The sequence below is a fragment of the Gavia stellata genome, chromosome Z, assembly GCF_030936135.1.
Source record: "Gavia stellata isolate bGavSte3 chromosome Z, bGavSte3.hap2, whole genome shotgun sequence".
Classification (NCBI taxonomy): domain Eukaryota; kingdom Metazoa; phylum Chordata; class Aves; order Gaviiformes; family Gaviidae; genus Gavia; species Gavia stellata.
This window is the reverse complement of record NC_082637.1, coordinates 28,800,902-28,820,070: the sequence shown is the minus strand read 5'-3', so window position 1 is coordinate 28,820,070 and position 19,169 is coordinate 28,800,902. Positions and strand designations below refer to the sequence as shown.

The following is a 19,169-nucleotide window of genomic DNA, read 5'->3' as shown; positions in this document are numbered from 1 at the left end:
TTTCTTCTTCTGGTCCCCTCCTTTTAGTTCATTGGTGTGCAGTTTCATCGCATAACCTAGAGTCTTGACTTGTACATTTATATTGTTCACAGTACTGGCCATTGAAAATAATGCATGAAAAATCATATGCTGGTCTTCAGTGGTACTGGGACATCTGCAGTGGAAAAGAAAACCTGAAGCCACATTTGGCTGGAGCCCGATTTTTACATGCAAGCCCAGAATTTGATTTTTGGTGTTGATCACATGTAGGGCTTGGGTTTTTTTGGAGCTTACTAATATTTGCTGTACAACTTTATAAAGCTATCTGTTCATCGTTATTCCAGAAATACTTTTACCAGTGTAATACTGTGCTGTAAGTATATGTTACAGCATAGGCAAAACAAAATTTATGTGGATTAGTCTTTGCCAGGTTGCCTGTGAGTGCCCGGGGGAAGCTGTACTGTCATTGGAGTGAGGATTTCTTCTTTCCCTGGGCCAGTGCTCCAGCACAGTGCTGCAGGATGGTGGGTAGCAGAAAGTGTGGTCTTTCCTGAGAGACACAAAGTGATAGCTTGCAGTTGCTTCACATGGGCCATAGGCTAATTCAGCTATTTCCTGTTTAGTTTACTGTAGGATTCTGTGGGATATTTATGGATCAGGGCTTATCCATTTTTAAAGATAAAAGAAGAAAGTAACTATAATTGTAATAACTTTAATAAAAACCCAGTATTTTCCTTTTCTCATTTTAAGACACCTTAGCTCTGCTTCTAACTGATATGCTACTGTTCTTACAAGAAAAAGATCAAAAATACATCTTTGCAGCTGTTGTAAGTATATTATCAGGTATTTGAATACACACATTGCACTTTTATTTGTATATTTCTTGAAAATTTGTTCCTTTTCTAGGTTATTCCCACATAATGTTTTTTTTCTAAAATCCTGCTAGTGTATTCAGAACACTAATATGCCAGTGTCTGGAAAATTAAGTTTATTTTTAAAATGAAATAATTTTTTTAGTAAGAAGGATGAAAATAACAGAATGATTTTTTTTAGTGTCATGCCTCATCTGATTATGAAGGCAAGAAGCAGAGCAGGCTCTTTCAATTATCTAAAATAAATTTTAACTTCTCATTCTGTAAAACAAAACAGAAGAATAATTTTAAGTGCAAATGTAGTAGTAAACACACATAAAATGTATAAAAAGTCATGGAGAGAAGTTCCCAAACTATATAAATATAAACACTATATGAATACTGTGTCTCAGTATCATTGAGTCTCTGGGCTTTACTTTTTAGCACATACCCAGTGCTTTACTTGTTCATAAAATCTGTAATGTATTTTAAAAAATAGTTTTAAAAAGATGTTTGGAATCTTAAAACTTGCAGGCTTTTACACCTGGTGAGAACATATGTAGTCTAACTATACCAGGACTAGAATTAGTCCAATTAATTGAAAAATCGTGCTGTTCTAAAAGTGTGATGTTTTATGAGAGAGTAATTTATTGTTTGCATATGCTGTGACTGTTTCCCCCAGGACCAGAAGCCTTCTGTTATCTCCCTTCAGAGACTCATAGTAAGAGAAGTAGCCAACGAAGAAAGGGGGATGTTTCTGATTAGCGCTTCATCTGCAGGGCCTGAGATGTATGAGGTTCATACCAACTCCAAAGAGGAACGTAACAACTGGATGAGGCATATTCAAGATGCAGTGCAAAGGTAGAGGAGAAGGCTTTGGGTTTTCATCCTGGTAGTCCAAAGCAGATGGGAGGTCAGTTGGATATCCGTGGCAGTGTGCTCTCTGTTCTGCATTGCGCTGGATCCATCCTGTGAAGCTGGGTTTTCCGCTGAGCTCAGGATTCACAGACCCCAAAACCTCGCAATCACTTTTGCCAAACTTTCTGTGTTACTTCTGGTTTTCCACCGAATGAGCAGACCCTACCTGCTCCCCATTAGGTGTCCTTACCATCCATTGTAAGCTTCCCTCACCTTTGCCGTTGGCACTGGATGCTTTCCAGAGTCCTGCAGGTGTCCATGCAACCATTTTGGGGAAATCCCCAATCATGCCTGTTAATCTTGGTATCAGCTCCTTAAGAATGGCAGGGAAAGCATTGCTTCTCATGGCTCCCAAGCTTATGCTTATCACAGTAAATGTATGTGAGGGCCAGCCACCCATTCGCTGCACGATGCAGCCTTACTAGAATTGAAAGGAGTCCTTCAGTCTGGTTTGTGTCCAGTTACTGCTTTTTAAAGACGGAGACAAATGGCATCCTTCTGGATTGCAGCAAAAGTTGGTGTTGATGTTGTGTTCTATTTATTATGAACACAACAATATACTGAGGATGAATATATGACATGCAGATTTTGCTTTATCCACCTTTGTTTTTCATCTTTGAAGTTGTCCAGAGGAAGAAGAAGAAGGAAAAATGAGTGAATCTGATGAGGACAGACGTATTGCTGAGGCCAAAGCATTCAGAATTCAGAAATATCAAGGTGTGTTACCTTTCCTGCCACTTTGAGACCTCCTACATTCTGAGAGTTCAGGATGAATAATGTGCCCATACTGGCTGATGGATTCAGGGTGGCTTGATAGATGGAGTCACAGCAGAGAAAGCTGGGGTGGTCTGATTGTGTAAAGTGAGTTCATTGAAAGAGAACCATTTTTTTTCGAAACACTTTATAATTTTGCTTCATTACTGTGAGTACAAAAGAAAAAGAAAAATGGATGCTTTCAGAATAAACACTGAATTTCCCAGATTAGAATCAGGGCCAAGTAGTTCGCTGTTTGTGGAAATACCTCAAATCTTCAGTAATTGTGTGGCTTTGTGCTTGTTTATGGCATTTCATCCTTTGCTGATATTATTTTTATCCAAAGATGTAGCTGATAGGGATAAATTCTGCTTCTTTTGTTCCCCTGCACCTAACTTCCACATCTTTATGCTATGGCAAGGAGAGAAATTCCAGCAATGTCCTTCCTGTAGAGAGCCACAGGGAAGGGCACCTCCACTGAGAGCAGGTGTTCTTCTTCAACGCGGAGGCACTGAATCAGTGCATCTTCTGGCTGCCTGAGCCAAGTGCTTTTCCAGCATTGATCACTGTGAGTGCAAGAGGCAGTAGCTGAGAGTACCAGAGTGCAGCCAAGGCCACCTCATCAGGGTAGGGCACTGGCCTGGCCCTCTGCCAGGGTCTGTGCCAACATTCATTAGGATGGACTATGGGATGAATTTAGTTCCTGGCTGCTTAAAAAAGGCCTAGCTTGAGTTAGCAATGTCTGTGTGGCGTAAGGATTAGAAAAGTGAATGGGGAACATGCTTTGCCTGCAGAATTAAAAATATTAATACAGTGTTCAATTTTGGTTGGCAGAATCACTGAGTAACCAGGACCAGCAGATCTGTAGTTATTTGGAAGAGAAGTTGCATATCTATGCAGAACTGGGAGATATGAGTGGGTTTGAGGATGTTCATGTAGAACCTCACCTCCTTATCAAACCTGATTCTGGAGAAACTCCACAGGCTGCTTCATTGCTGGCAGCAGCACTCAGAGAAGGTGAGTTTGCACGGGAAGAGTGAACTGGTGGCTCTTCACGTGGGCAGATACTTCAAGGTAACGAAATATAGCCCTGTTGCCTTGGGCTGCGATTCTGTCAAGTCTCAAGAACTGGCAGTTGTCAAAACTTGGCAAAGGGCATTGAAGAGAACTCTTTCACGTTTATGCCTGTCAGATGCACGAGGTGGTACCTGTCAGGTTGTAAGATAAGGTATATGTTTTAGTGCATAACATCATATGTAAGCAGGCAGGGACATGGTGTTAGATTGCACCTGAGGATTGTTTCCTTGGCTGTCCTCCTTGCCGTACAGCCCTATGAAACAGATCACAGGATACAGTACGATATTGCATCTAGTCCCCGACCTTCACCTACCTTGGTTGATGTGATGACAGATCAGAATCATGTGGGGTCATATACAGACAAAACTGCAGATAATCTTGGCAGATCTACTAAGAAACACCTGTTTTTTCTACATATTGTCTAACAGAGATGATAGCCTTGTGCTACTTACAGTGCTGTCTTCTGAAGGAAGGAAGGGAATGGTATTTGTGGATACCTTGCCTAGCTGGAAATACAGCTGAACTCCTGCTAAACTCAGCTGAAAAGAGTCCTGATAAACTGAGCAATATCCAGCATGTGCCGTATGCTCTTTGAGAAGGACTACAAGATTTTAGCGTCACCTAGATTGAGAGCTATGGGCTAATAACCACATTTCAACTGATAAAGCAGCGGAGGTTGGTCTCCATCATCATTATGAAGTCAGGGAGCATTTTATTGATAAAATTTATAAAACTTGGGTAGGTAATATAAGTCAGTGAGACAACAGCAAATGTCATTTTAGCTAAAATGGCAGCCTATACTTACACATCTTACTCTGACCACTTCTAATTTTCACTTTCTCTCTTGCTGATGTTGATGTTGATGGTGTCTTGGATTTCAGGACTCTTCAGCACACTGTAAGGAATTTACAGTTGCTTACACTGTAGCCAATTCATTGGGATCATTTTCCAGAATAGAAATACTAAGTCCCTGAGCTAATAGCAGACTCTGTAGGAATAAAGCATTGCCCACAGTAGAGAAGGGTAGAATTAGGGAGTGCTTAAGCAAATTGGATATACATAAATCCATGAGATGAGATAGAATAAATCCAAGACTGCTCAGGGAGCTGGCCAATGTCATTGTGAGGCTGCTTTCTATCTCTGAAAGGTCACAGTGATCAGGAGAGGTTCCTGATGACTTGAAGAAGGCAAGCATCATACCACTCTTCAAGAAGGAATATATAGGGAACTACAAAATAGCCAGCCTCACTGCTGTCTCTGAGACGGTGATAGAGCAAATCCCCCTGGAACCCATTTCCAAGAACCTGAAGGACAAGCAGGTGACTGGGAACAGCCAGCATGCATTCATCTAGGGCAAATTGTGTCTGACCAACCTAATGAGTTTTATGATGAGAGGAGAGCAGTGCATGTTATTTACCTTGACATCTGCAAGGCCTTCAACACTGTCTGCACTGGCTGTAGTATCCTTACAGCTGAATTGTTGAGATGTAAAGTGCATAACTGGGTGGAAAATTGGCCAGACTGCTGGGCTGAAAGGGTTGTGATCAGTGATATGATGTCCAGCTGGCAACGTGTTATTAGGGGATTCCCTTAGGGATGGATCCTGAGACTGATACGGTTCAACATATTTATGAACAAAGTTAACCAAGGGACTGAGTACACCCTTAGCAAATTCATGGCTGTCACCAAATGAGGTGGGGTGATCAATGTGCTGGACAGATTGGGAAAATGGGCTAAGAGAAACCTCCAGAAGTTCGACAAAGACAGGTGTGAAGTCCTGCATCTGGGATGGAATAATTTCATGTGTTGGTGCAGGCTGGACACTGACTAGATAGAAAATAGCTTTGCAGAAGTGGACCTGGGGGTCCTACTCGGCAGGAGGTTGACCATGAGGCAGCAATGTGCCCTTGTGGCAAAGGCAGCCAGCTGCCTCCCAGGCTGCTGCATTAGGAGGAGAGTTGCCAGCAGGTTGAGGTAGGTGATCCTTCCTCTACTCACCCCTGGTCAGTCCTATTTGGAGTGCCATGACCAGTGCTGGGCTCCCCTGGACAAGAGAGACATTGACAAACTGGAGTAAATCCAGTAAAGGGCACCAACATGACTAGGGGGCTCATGACATCTGAGGAGAGGCTGAGACAGTTCGTCTGTTCAGCCCTGAGAGAAGGCTTGGTGGGATCTTATTGCTGTCCTCAGCTGCCTAACAGGAAGATACAGACAAGCCAGATTTTTCGCAGAGCCACATGGTGATAGAATGAGAGGCAACAGGTGCAAGTTGGAACACAAGCAATTCCAATTAAATGAAAAGAAAAATTATATACTGTGAGGGTGGTCACAGTATATACTGGGATAGGTTGCCCAGAGAGGCTGTGAAGTCTTCATCTCTGGAGATGTTAAAAGTTTGTCTGTGAAAAGCTCTGAGCGACCCAATTTAGTTTGACAAGCTTTGAGTAGGGCATTGGACTAGATGACTTCCGAAAGTCCCTTCCAACCTAAATTATTCTATGATTCTATGTCATTGATTTATGCATTAAGGAGCTATTTATGGGGCCTCTGTAATTCTGTATGTTTTCCTCTCTAGTTGAAAGTCTCCATGTTGCTGTAACGACATCACAAGTGAGTGAAACAGACACATCACCAGAGGAAAGTATTGAGGAATTAAGTGTGAAGCACAGATTTAGTGCCAATGAAATCTTGGAATCTGTTCCTGGTGGTGAGTAAAATTAGATGCTTTTACATATTAAGAGTGCTAAAATAATTGATACCGGATTGTTTTTTTGGAAAGCTTTCTCAGTGTATGGCAGAATGATTAGAAAACAATGTAATAAAATTTGTCTTTGGGCAAATGCTCAGATAGTGTAAATTGTCATACAAAGTCATTGAAGTAAATGGATAGTTTGCATCTACTGCACCTTCTCTGTAGCACATGCCTTCATTTAGCAATACTGAGTCACATTTGCATATCTCTGTACATTTTCTCATCATTGTGGCTCAGCTCCACAGCAAATCTATATTGCAGTATAGGCTATTTCCCAAGTGAGCCCATTTTTGTTAGAAGGTCTGAAAACCAAGATTGACATTCCAATAATTTCAGCTGTAAAGCATGGATTTCTTGCAACAAAAATGCAATTAAAGTCCTGTAAAAACCATTGCTGCAGAGCATTTTTATTGATATGGCTATACTTATCTCCAAACTTTCGTAAGTGAAAAACACTGTTAATTTTTAAGGTAGGAAAAATGGATTGTCTCACCTGTGCCATCCGTGCTTCCAAATCTGTTTTTTCCCAGCCTAGAATCCATTATGTAAATCCAAATGACATAAATCTCTATTTTCAGCATCCTGTGCGTAGCTGTAAAAAAGTGTGCCCTTTGTTTCTCTAGTCAGAATATGCTTTGATGCCTTTCTCTTGCATTTTATTGGGGCTTTATTTGTTAGATGCAGAAATAAAAGAAGGTGAAGAATCATCTGAAGTCAGTCTCAGTGTTGAAAAGGAAATGGCATGTGCCAATCTAGAGGATAAGGTATTGTAACTGATTTTTCTTCCTGTGTTGCACATAGCACTCTGGGCACTGGGAATGTAAATGCTGTTCAAACTTTTATGGGGTATCTGAAGACTGGTCTCAAACACAAAGCATGGGATACGCACATTTCACCCAAATCCAAATAATTAAATTTAATAGAGGTCACTGCAATTAATGATGAATTTTAAAAAAGCAGTCATAAACATTCCAAATGCAGCACAATTTTCCTGTTAGGCTTACAGATTGGTGCATTGTAATAACAGCCACAATGTTTTTGTACCACTTGTATGGGCCACTTCAGAGCCTGGTTCTCTGCTGTCATCATTCAATACATCCATCTCTATGGAGCTGACAATAGTATTCCCTCTACTCCCTTCTCCTATTCACAAGACGATGGAAGTCTCCTGCAATGACAGAGACCTCAGCTAATGCAAGGAAGACTTACACATTGGAAGAACTTTGTCCTGAGAACAAGCACTTAAAATAGGATGGATTGTCTTACACCAGCTTGCTTCAGAATTCTGAATTAAAATGAAATGGAGCAATTAGTGAATAGAAGAGAAACTGCCCATTTTTCAAAGTCCTATAACTCATAAGCAGTCTGGGGAAAAAGCAGAACGAAAAGTCAGTTCCGGACAAAATTAGGAATGGCAAATTTAACGTAGCAGCAGAGTGTTAGAGTAAGAGCAGTGTGAATTACTGTGTGGAAATAAACGGAACTGTAATTGTGGAGTCCTTAGGTGGAGAAGCAGGACCGCAAAAGGAATAAGGGGGAGAGACAAGAATAGAAGATACGTGACTTGAAATGGAAAGCAAATTTTGCTAGAAAAGGAGAGACTTAGCGTTAGCATACTGTTTTTGCATCAGATCTGGAAGAGGGCTTGTGTGCCTGAAACCTTGGGGTTTTTTTTCTAGCTATTTCTGGAAGACTCTTGCTAATACATTAATCTCCCTATAACCTTGCCTCATGTTCAGCTCTAGGTCATCTTACTTACCAGACTGCTGTGTCAGAAGGGAGTAGGAAGAAGAATGTGTGTGGAAAAAATGGGATGAAAACAAAAGCCCAAGTGAGGGAGCACAGAAGCTAGGTGAGGGGAAATAAAATAACCTGATAGAGGGGCACAGATCTAGCCCATTAAAAGTTCCAGTAGCTGCACACGAAAACATTGCCATTGGGGTTATAGAGAAGACAGAGACAGGCTTTTCTCGGAGGTGCACAGCAAAAGGATCAACATCCAAGATTACAAGTTGCGCAAGGGAAATTCTGACTGTACCTAAGGAAAAAAAGTCACTGCGAGGATGATCCAGCAGAAACATGTTGTCCAGAGAGGTGGTGGGGTCTCCATCCTTCAAGATTTCCTGGATTTAACTGGAGAAGGCCCTGAGTAAACTCGTCTAGCTTTGAAGCTAGCCCTGCTTTGAGCTGCAGCTGGGCTAGAGGGATCTGCAGCAAACCCTTCCACCCTAATTTACTATTCTGGTCTGGCCTATTGTTTGGGCAAGACTCATGTCACATCTTACCGTGTCAGAATCAAACTTAACCAGGAGGTGGCAGAATGAGCAAACAAAAGAGGCAAGGCAAGGGCTTTCGTGGTGGAAGATGTTCTGCCTGCCTTCTGTCTCTGGGTGTGCAGTCCTGGGGTTGTGGGGTGGCAGCACTGGGCTCAGACCAGCTAGCCTGGAAAACCGAGAGCCAGAAAGACGGAATAAAAGCCGCCAGCTTGGAGGTTAAATGCTAACCAGGTGTCAGAAGGAAGATCGTTGCCTGTGCAACACGTGGGGTCCCAAGCAGGCAGCAGTGGGAGGTGGTCCCCATTTTGTCCCCCCTGCTCCTGCCTTGTCATCACATCTCCCGGGGGTTGTCCGAGGCACTGTGCACACAGCCTGCCCTCGGATCTGACTGTCCTCATTTCCACTGCTGCTCATGGCTCTGAACCAAGGTGCTAGGGAAGAGTGGCAGGGAGGTGACAGTGGCCCACAGCTGACTATATTGCTTTGGACCTAGCTGGACTTACAGGGCTTGTGCTGAAGCCATAGCCGTGCAGCTGCAATGCTGTCCTTTCCCTGGCTAGCTTGACTAAACCTGCCTCGGGCTCATCCCCCAGCGCTCAAGCGGTGCTGCAGTGAGGTGACCACAGGCTCTTCGGCTGGCCACTTGCTACCCCTTGGCCATGCCAAAGCCAGCTAAGCCTTCAATCCCCCTGTACACCTGCTTTATTAAATTAAAAAGGGCTTCAAAAACTGAACGAAACCCCACTCTTGTTCAGCACGCGGGCTTTCTTTTGTACACTCACTGTTCCTCACCCTGACAGCATCTCTTTCTCCTCTTTCTCCCTCTTGGCCCTGCTCTTCCTCCTTGCCTGCTGCTCATCTTGGCTGCCCAGCAAAGGGAAAGCGGAGCTGCCTTGTATCAGTCCTTGTGCTGCACAGAGGCATCTGTGCAAAGTCCTTCGCTTCTCACAGCAGAGCCGAGCAGTTATGTGGCTTGTGGGTGCAGTGAGAAGCAGAGGAGGAGAGGTGAGGATGTGGAGAGGGAATGGAGGGAAATACTGAAGGGAGATAACGAGAGAGAGAGAGAGAGGAGTGGAGGAAATGCTGCAGACAGTGCTCCCTTTCCCCCGAGCTTGTCTGCGTTGAGCTGTGTTTTGGGGCCTGGCCTTTTTCATCTTAATTTTCAGTTATTGCAGCTAAATGGAGCAGCTGCTTTGCTCTCTGTGGTGGAAAATGAGACTCAGTAGAGAACTTAGAAGAATCAGAGAGAGAACAAATACCCCCAAATCCACCTCTGCTCCTCTGGAAAAAAAAAAATGAGAAAAATCATACAGGAAGTCTTTTCAGCGTAGCTTCAGAAGGGATTGTGTTTTATTTCTCCACTGTTCCACCTTATCTTTCTCAGAGGAGCTGTTCTTCATGTTGAAGGGATTATGGGTGGCTTCACCCCATAAATTTAGAAAGCTTCTTAGGAAAAGGGGCAGAGTGAAAAATGTGAAGTGGCTGAGCCTGCTGTAGTGGACAATAGTAACTGCACTGGTGCGTTTTGCAGTGTAGCGGGCACGCAGCCTTTGCTCAGCGCCTCACAGCATATCTGAGGCATTCGCTGTGACCCACCAACGTGACTTCTGCTAGCTTCTTGCTACATTAATATCTCTGTTTTTGAAGAGCCTTGTGCTGTTTCATCCCACTATAAGTAATCTAAACCCACTGTGCTGTATATACCGTATTTCAAAACCGTCAAGTAAACAAAGAATGAATGGAAATGTCTTTTCTGTGTAGCATTAGTCACAAGAGGATTAAAATTGTGGATGAAATATTTTTGTTTTTACAGTTGTGCTTAGATTCTCTAGTGACTTCCACGGAAACTCCAATGTTGATGAATTATTAATCTTCGTAGGTTATTGCTTCTGTCTTTTTTCACATGCCCACAAAAAGTTTTGATTCAGCACTGCATATATTAGCGATATGAACGTCTCCACTAGTTGAAAAAAAAAAATTACCTAGATGTTACAATTCTCAACTTAAAAATTACTTTTTAAAGCAACATGTGTTTGTTTTAGGGAGGAAGTATGAGTTTCCCAGGATCTACAGGAACAGAGGTGAGTTTATTTAAACCTCAGACAGAATGTAGTAACTGTTTAGCTAACAGTGGTCAAACCTTTGAAAATACTTCTCTTTTATTTTCCAGATTGTACAAGCAATCCAGAACTTAACCCGTCTCTTGTACAGCATACAGGTGACTACTCCACTGCTAACTTTGTAGAGTAGTTAGTCTTAATAATTCACTTCTTAAGGTTTGTTTTCATCTTGCCCTACATTTAGGTATTGTGTCAGTGGATACTTATCTCTACCAACTGTTACATAAGTTGTCATAGAATATATTTTTATTCTACATCAGTGTTAGGTGTCTTTTAGGAACTGAATAATGCTTGCTTGCTTGGAGATCAGTACCCACCCTCCCACCCCCCACCCCCCCACCCCCCCCGAAAAGGATGTCTGTGCTATCCAAAAGTCTAGAAGAAAAGTAAAATGATGGCTCTAACTGAACTGATGTCATTTCATGTACAGATTTCTGAAATTATAGTTCCAGATACTGAAAAATTTTAGTATATTGTTTAGAATATTCTCCCGGTTACTAGTAAACAGTGCCTCTGCCACGTAGGTAGCAAACTCAACCCATTTTAGATATTTCAGTCTCAATTAATTATGGTGTATATTCTGTAGGGCCTTAGTCTGAAGTTTTTGCCTCTTTCATGCTAAGTTTGAATGTTTTAACTTATTTTTTCTTAATTAGGTGCAGTTTCATAGTTTTATTTTAAAATGTTTCTTTTGAGTATGTTTAATTTTTAGACCCTCTTGACATTAGCATATTTCATAATAATCCTGGAAACCTTGGGCTTAGAAGTTAAGTGGATTGAAGCAATGCAAAATCAAAATGAAAAGCTTGTAATTCAGGCAAAATTTTTGAAAAATTGAAAAACAGATAACTTAACACAAGAAGGGCGGTAAAGTAAAGCTTGGGATCATGCCTTAATCATTCAGACTGTGAATTGGCAGTATAGGTGCAGAGAAACAAGCAGAGGATCCTGTCCTTGCCCTGTTTCCAAATCACTGGAACTGACTCAATACTGGAGGAAGAGCCAAGAAAAGTGGGAATTGCACATTGGATGAAGTTAAAAACTCTTTCTGGGGTGTATGGCATGGGGTAACGGGGCTGTGGGAGTTCTCCGGGAATGTCTGCTGAAGTAGATTCCCATGTCAGCTCTTGAAGATCGGCTGTGCAGTAAGTGCCTCAGCAGATCTAGGGCTTTCTTGCTTTTCTTTCTTCTTAATCCCAGCTATTTATTTTTGTGTTATTGGAGGATGTCACAATCTTTAATGCAAACAATATCACAACAGCCTTGTGAAGGACAGAATAGAGCGCTCTTGGTTGTAAAATAAATTATTGAAATATCAAAACCAAAATCATTACTATTACTGTGCTCTGCTGTCACAGATATCTTGGTCAGGTGCATGTAGCAGTATGGTCCTGATGACACGGCTATGTTGGCAACTGCCTATAGGACTGATGTTATTAGGACTACACTGTTGCAGGTTAGCAAAGAGAGCCTTGGGGTTCGAGTGAGCTGTACAGGAAACAGTACAGTTTTATCTGTATAAGCCCATCTGTGTTAGGAATGCTTTGTTGAGTGTAGTATTCCCAGTGCCTTAATGCCCTCTTTAACCATGAAAAATCATTTTTCCTATGTGTCTTAACATCCTCTGACAGAACAGGACCCCAGCTGTAGCTGAAGTGCATATGCACAGCTGTAACATAAACACATATAATAACACTAAGTGTAAACCAGAAGCCGTGTTAAAAGTGCTCATAATGGTTCGGTGCTTGTAGAAACATCTCTTGGTAAAGGCACAAACACAGAATTTTCTCTACTTGTATGAGGAATAACCTCCCAAAAAGCATTAAGTACTGATACTACGGGAGGTTAAAGCATGTTTGTGTAATGCTTCTATGTAAAAATACAGAAATGGACTAATGCTAATATTTAAACATTTGTGTCTGATTTGTTATGGTCTCTAGGCAGCACTAGCTATCCAGGACAGCCACAGAGAGCTCCAGAGGTTACTCCTGCAAGAGAATGAGAAGACCGGTCGGGGCTATGGTTCTCGGCTAAACCTCCTTCTGGAACAAGAAAAATACCGGAATCTGGAAAAGCAAAGGGTGGAGCTGGCCAACATACACAAACTGAAGCAGCAGTTTCAGCAAGAGCAGCAGCGGTGGCTGCGTGAATGCGACCAGCGACAGCGCGAGCAGGAGGCGAGGGAGGGCCGGCTGGGGCAGCGGGAGAGGGAGTGCGGGTGCCAGGAGGAGCTGCTGGAGAGGAGCCGGCAGGGACTGGCGCTGCAGCTGCAGGAGTACCAGCAGAGCCTGGAGAGGCTCCAGGAGGGCCAGAAAATGGTGGAGAGAGAAAGGGACAGTGTGAAAATGCAGAAGCAGCTCCTCTGGCACTGGAAGCACAGTCAGCAAAGTAGCCTGTTGTCACCCACTATGAGGAGCTATGAGGTGTGTGCTTCCCTGCTGTAATTATATCCCTGACTGCAGACCTAGAGAAACTATGCCTGACAAATAGACTAGTATGTCTGGGTTTTGTTGGTTGGTAACGAAACGAGTGAGCATGTGGGAAGCTGAGGTTCAGGCATATCCAAGGACTTTGAACCTCATGAATTTTAACCAGGGGAAGTGCAAAGTCCTGCCCTTGGGAAGGAACAACCCCATGCATCAATATATGCTGGGGGCCACCCAGCTGGACAGCAGCTTTGCGGAAAAGGACCTGTGGGTCCTGGTCGACACCGAGTTGAACATAAGCCAACAATGTGCCCTGGCCACAAAGGCGGCTAACGGTCTTCTGGGCTGCATTAGGCAAAATATTTCTAGTACGTCAAGGGAGAGGTGATCCTTCCCCTATACTCTGACCACACGTGGAGTACTGTGTCAAGTTCTGTCTCCCCAGTACAAGAAAGACATAGAGCTTCTGGGTGGGAGGGGGTGATGGTGGTGGAGGGGGACTGGAGGCGGGGTGATGGGTGTCCGTTGAAGGACCACAAAGATATTTGAGGGACTGGGGCATCTCTCCTATGAGGAAAGGCTGAGACTGTTCAGCCTGGAGAAGAAAAGACTCATGGCATGTAAAGAGGATGGAGCCAGGCTTTTTTCAGTGGTGCCCACTGACAGGACCAGAGGCAATGGGCACAAACAGAAACACAGGAGGTTCCCTCTGAACATCAGGAAACACTTTTTTTCCTGTGAAGGTGACCGAGCACTGGCACAGGTTGCCCAGGGAGGTTGTGGAGTATCCATCCTTGGAGATATTCAGAAGTTGTCTGGACATGGTCCTGGGCAACTTAATCTGGGTGGCCCTGCTTGAGCAGAGGGGTTGGACCAGATGAACTCCAGAGGTTCCTTCCAATCTCAACCATTCTATGATTTTAAGCTGGGTGCCCTACAGAAGCCAAACTCAGACTATTAAATTGAGGAGATGGAAATTCTAAGTGTGAGAATCTGTGTTTTCTGCTTTGCTGCTGTGTTTGCAAGATACATCGTGTCTCCTGCCTCTTGTAGGAAAGCTAACTTATTGTAATGCTTGAGGCATATAAAGCTTTTAACGAAGCCTTTGACTGCTGTCCTTGTTCCTGGACAACAGCACTGTCTCCAGTGAGGAACAGTGGCTGCTCCAGAAGTCGGAAGCACCAGGCTCCCATGAACCCCACGTGTTGGGCCCTGCCATCCTGCTCCCCTGAAACAAGCAGCACCATAGGGGAAGAGGTTGGTGTGTGGCTCCATCCCTGACAGTGTAATTCCTTGGAGATGGTCATTATTAGGGGATGCAATTTAAAGTAGCTCTGAAGCTGCTTAGGCATTGAATACTAAAAATGATCAAGTTTTTGTTGAGGGTGAAGGATAGAGGCTGACTCTGAACTCAGCTGTCTGGGTGTTCACCTGCCAGGTGGGACCTGGCCTCCAGTCCCTGCCTTGGTGGGTATGGTCTTGATATCCATTGCTGTTCTCTAAAGCACCTGAACATCAAAACATTTTGCCTGGCTTTTGCATATATTGAAAGCTCACTGACCCAAACAGCTTTTTTTTTCTTCAGGTTTTCATTTTCACAAGTAGATCTGTAGAGCCTTTCTTCAGGCCATCACCTCCCTAGTTTTTCAGCTGGCAACTGACCCATAATGGGCAGTGACCATTCGGCATCTAAGCTTGTGCCTGCATGAGGGGGTGAAGGATTGGCCTCTGACCTCCCCCTTTTCATCTGGCTTTTGTGAACGCTGTGTGAACGTGACTTAACCATATATGCTTGCCCAGCCCAAACAATGAAGGCACTTCTTACTAGTATAGCTTGTGGTACAATTTTGACTTGTTTGGCAGTGCTTAAGAAGTGGATGGTAAAACCAAAACTGAACTTGCCCGTCAGATTTAATGGATGAGACTTCTGAAATCTTTTGAGAAGAGGAAGTTGAAGGATGATAGCTGATGTAGGGATGGCCACAATCACACAGATGGAGAGGCAAAATAATGAAATGCTGTGTCAAGGAGTAGTAGTTCTTAATCTAATATTTCATGTGTAAGACTGCTTGTATTTTTATGACAAGTAAACTACATGGCTTTGGATGCATTCCAGGCCTTGGGATCATCTTTGTCCTGCGTTTTCCACTACCATACTTCTTGCAGCAGCAGAGCTGGCTAAGTGGTTGCCGGTCAGCCAGTATTCCCAGCCCCGTGTTTTTGCCATTACACTGAACCTAGCTAGTTTTGGATGGACAAACATTGCAGTAACTCACACTGCTAGTCCTGCTTTTTTGTGAGCTTCGCCTTGATAAACACCTGCATGCGGGGAGTCTGCAGAAGTTGCATTTTCAGCCCCTGGGAGCCCTGGCTGCTTTCTGAATGCTATTTGCCATCCCCAATTTGACTGCTGCAGTCCTGTTCTCTATGATTACCTGTCTACGTGAGGTACAGTGTTATTTTTTGGATTGCAGTGTACACAGATTTACATATGTGAAGTGGTAACTCATTGAGCCATGGTGCAAAATATTAACCTCCTGAAAGGAGTCAGCAAAGCTCAGTGCATCCCAGGTAGTAGCCCTTTGTTATTTGCTATTTTGCAATTATTACTGAGTTTTCCTGTGTTTTGAGGGGAGCCATGGCAGAATGTACCAGGTTATTGCTCTTTATTCCTGAACGCACATCCCATTTAACGTATTTTGAGGTTAACTTTTGGGAAATTAGGTGACTATTTGCTATGAATCCCCATTCTGTCTGGCAGTTAATTGTATGCATCCTGGTATAAGGATTCTTCAGGATGATGCTCGTAGTGGTATGGTTTAGATTTAGGTAGTCCTGCGAGGAGCAGTGAGGTGGACTCAGTGACCCTTATGGGTCCCTTCCAACTCGAGATAGTCTGTGATTCTATGATTCTGATGCTGGACAAAGGTAAAAATGCTGTTCTCTGGTCTTTTTTCCCCCTTCTGCAGATAATGGGACACAATCAATCGGACAGCTTACATGACGAAAATACATTCTACTTAAATGAAGCTGTAGTGTGTGTGTCCCTAAGCAGTCTCAACAGATCAGATTCTTCTCTTCTTTATGAGGATGGTGTGTGTGGGCTGAACATCTCAAATTCTGATATAGCACGGACTAGTGAAAATCAGGTGGACCTCAAAATGGACACTTCTTGTCAGCCAGCATTAACCAGTGCACTGTGGAAATCCACTGGTTCTTACCAGCAGATGTCTTTTTCCTGCAAAAGCAACAAGGATGCCTTTAATAATGGTAATTAACACTTTATTTAATTAACAAGTAGTATGGGCAGTTTGCTACCTCTCAGAATGAATAGTCCTAGGAATGAAGACAGCTTGGTAGCGGTGGAAGCAATAGATTTTGCTAAAACAATTGCATGCCACTTTGCAAGCTTGTTGAGGGTAGGTGAGAAAATGAGCAGAACAGAAATACAGAAAACTTTTGGAAAAAAACCCCACATTTGTGTCTGCATAACAGTACTTGGAATGTTGTTCTCTCCAAATCCTTTCCCAATGCTTGTTTTTTTTGCGAGCTGAAGTCACTCTTGCTGCTTCAAGTGCATTTTATTGGCTGTTCTAGAACATATGTGCATTACTTGATGATTTCTAGTTAGAATAGCTTTTAATTTACCATCTTAAAATGATAACCAGTGGTCAAACACCCTCTTCTTTCTTCAGTGAGAATGAAGTGAAGGTATCTTGAAAGACTCTGTAGTTGTGGAAAGAAAATTACATCACTTCTAAGGGATACTATAACCTTTGACAATGGGATTCCATGTTAGTAAAAATAGCTTTTACTGCATTACCTTTCTTTATTCTTGTATTTTACCCCCAAAGATATGTAGATTACATGGCAATTATTGATGGTGGCTACCAAAATGAGTGGAAGAGGCCACCTGTCTGAGCACTGCATGGCACTGAAAATTCCCTGAAGGACTTAAAAACATGCTAATGAGAAACTCTAAATGATCTGGGTTTTATTTCTCATGTTGCACAATGCGAGTTTTGATACAACTTGGTGTCTTCATTCTTTCATTATTGTGAGAGTTGTAAAGCAGAATGTAAAAACACAACAGCTAAAAGTCTTCGGGGACAATGGTGCACTTTTGGTGTAATGGACTAAATAATCTGGTGGGGTTTTTCTGCACAGTTGTAAAATTCAGGTGAGACATGGTAAGTCAGCACTGCAGCAGTGCCTGAGCTCCCATTTTTCTGTAGCTGGCAGTGCAGTATGACTTCTGTCCTTATACCAGCTGCATGCAGGTCAGGTCACAGCAAAGACCAGTGGGCAGCAGGATCAGAAGTTGAAAACATACACAGGTGCAATGGGTTTTAATCGTCTTAGGTCAAATCTTGAAGTTGTTCAAATAAAAAAGTCCTTGATTAAGGAACTTGCTCCTTAGTACCCCTTGTAATGTGTTAAGCAGGCATCCCTACAGCCTTTACTAGTCCTTGGTACATGGATTGCCAAAATAGCATTTTATAATCAAAGGTAGGGCAGGCTAGTCTCATCACCACAATCAGCAAACCAAGCTGATTAGTAAAAGAGATTAATATTTCTAAAAATGCCTAAATAATTAGCCTGGTGGAACTTGTTCTAGTTTGACTGAAGTTGTCATTTTAGTAATAGGTTTGCTAAGCTAGTGCAAATTTGAAAAGGAACACATATGTGGGTTTAAACCTCTCAAAAGTGGATTAGCTTGCACTGGCAAATGTTGACATGCAAGCTAACCAGGATACTTTCTACTGAGCCCACATGAGAGCGTCTGGTTTAATTAAACTGGCTTGTACCAGTTTAATTGCACTGATTCTAAGATAAGCTGATGGAGCTTCTGTATGTAAAGATGCTTTTCACTACAATGGGCCAGCTTTGTGTTCAGCTGCTGTCACTGCATCTTCTGTAGACATTCTTACCTTGCCCTGGTAAGAGGGCACTAGTGCAGTCCCAGCAGCCTTGGGACGGACAGTGGCTACAAAGCCTGCCCCAGAGGTAGAGTAACAGGTTACTGTGTGTCTCTCTGGCTAAGTTATGTCTGTAAAACCTGCAGTGACTGCCTTGATTGAGTCACAAGGCGCTTTGGCAAAGCAACGCAGCAAATCCTTGCAGCATCCTGATGGTGCAGATGGTGCTGCGAAGCCCCCTGCACGTTGCTAGAGTAGGCAGGGTTGGGAGCCTCCCTCCCGAGAGATGTGCCATCACATTCCACAGTCGCATTCATGATTCGGAGGGTGACAAGTATTTTATGCTCCGATCGTGCAGTGCATGAGTCTGCATGATTCAGACTTGCTTCTGTCATGCATCAAGAGCCACTGTATGGGGAGCAGGGAATGAGAAGAACGCTAAACTTCTCCCTGAAAGACAGATGGCATCTGAAGCCCCGGCAAATGGCTCTGCACATGGAAATGAAGTAAATCACTTGTTCCTAAGCAGTGTGATCCAAGCTGAGCAGTATGAACTTTTCATACAAGGAAGCTGATTTCCTTTTTGTTGGTTTTTTTTTGGCTGTGCTTTTCCCCTAGAATGTTTAGCAGAGTTTAAGAAGATCTCTGACCTTGTGCTTCCATTTCCTGACACCTCTGCAGGACATAGTCAGTTCCGATCACTGTGAAGGAAAACCAAGAGAGATGCAATGAGAGAAAGGCTAGAAAGAATTTGAAAGTTAGCTGAAACTTTTAATATTTTCATGTGGATGACTGTTTCATGACATTTCGCTGCATTTTTCAACCAGCTCTATGTATAAAGTTTCATAATCATCTTTCAAAAAACATTCCTAAATAATAAGTCAAAATAGAATTAAGAAAAAAATACGGAGTATGCTTTACTGGAAATAGCCACGTACCAGATACATACATGGCTGGATCTTGCATGTAGTAAGTTTTGTGTGCACACAAAAGGAATTTCTTGGTTTTGATTAATTTTCTTAGAATTATTAGGCATCCCGTAAGAAGTCTGGTCTGTCAAAAACGCCTTAAATTATTTAATGAGAAGCACCACCT

The 19,169-nt window shown here is 42.9% G+C and overlaps 1 protein-coding gene across 1 annotated transcript in view; it reads left to right on the top strand.

The window, feature by feature from the left end:
* The window catches only part of ARHGEF28 (Rho guanine nucleotide exchange factor 28), a 127,394-nt gene that overhangs the window by 94,007 nt on the left and 14,218 nt on the right, over positions 1-19,169 (top strand). Inside the window, exons 27-36 of the mRNA XM_059834418.1 lie at positions 730-806; positions 1,513-1,691; positions 2,371-2,465; positions 3,336-3,518; positions 6,157-6,288; positions 7,012-7,097; positions 10,652-10,690; positions 10,780-10,827; positions 12,670-13,152; positions 16,125-16,425. Coding sequence (XP_059690401.1) covers positions 730-806; positions 1,513-1,691; positions 2,371-2,465; positions 3,336-3,518; positions 6,157-6,288; positions 7,012-7,097; positions 10,652-10,690; positions 10,780-10,827; positions 12,670-13,152; positions 16,125-16,425 — 1,623 coding nt within the window. The remainder of the gene's footprint in view (positions 1-729; positions 807-1,512; positions 1,692-2,370; positions 2,466-3,335; positions 3,519-6,156; positions 6,289-7,011; positions 7,098-10,651; positions 10,691-10,779; positions 10,828-12,669; positions 13,153-16,124; positions 16,426-19,169) is intronic.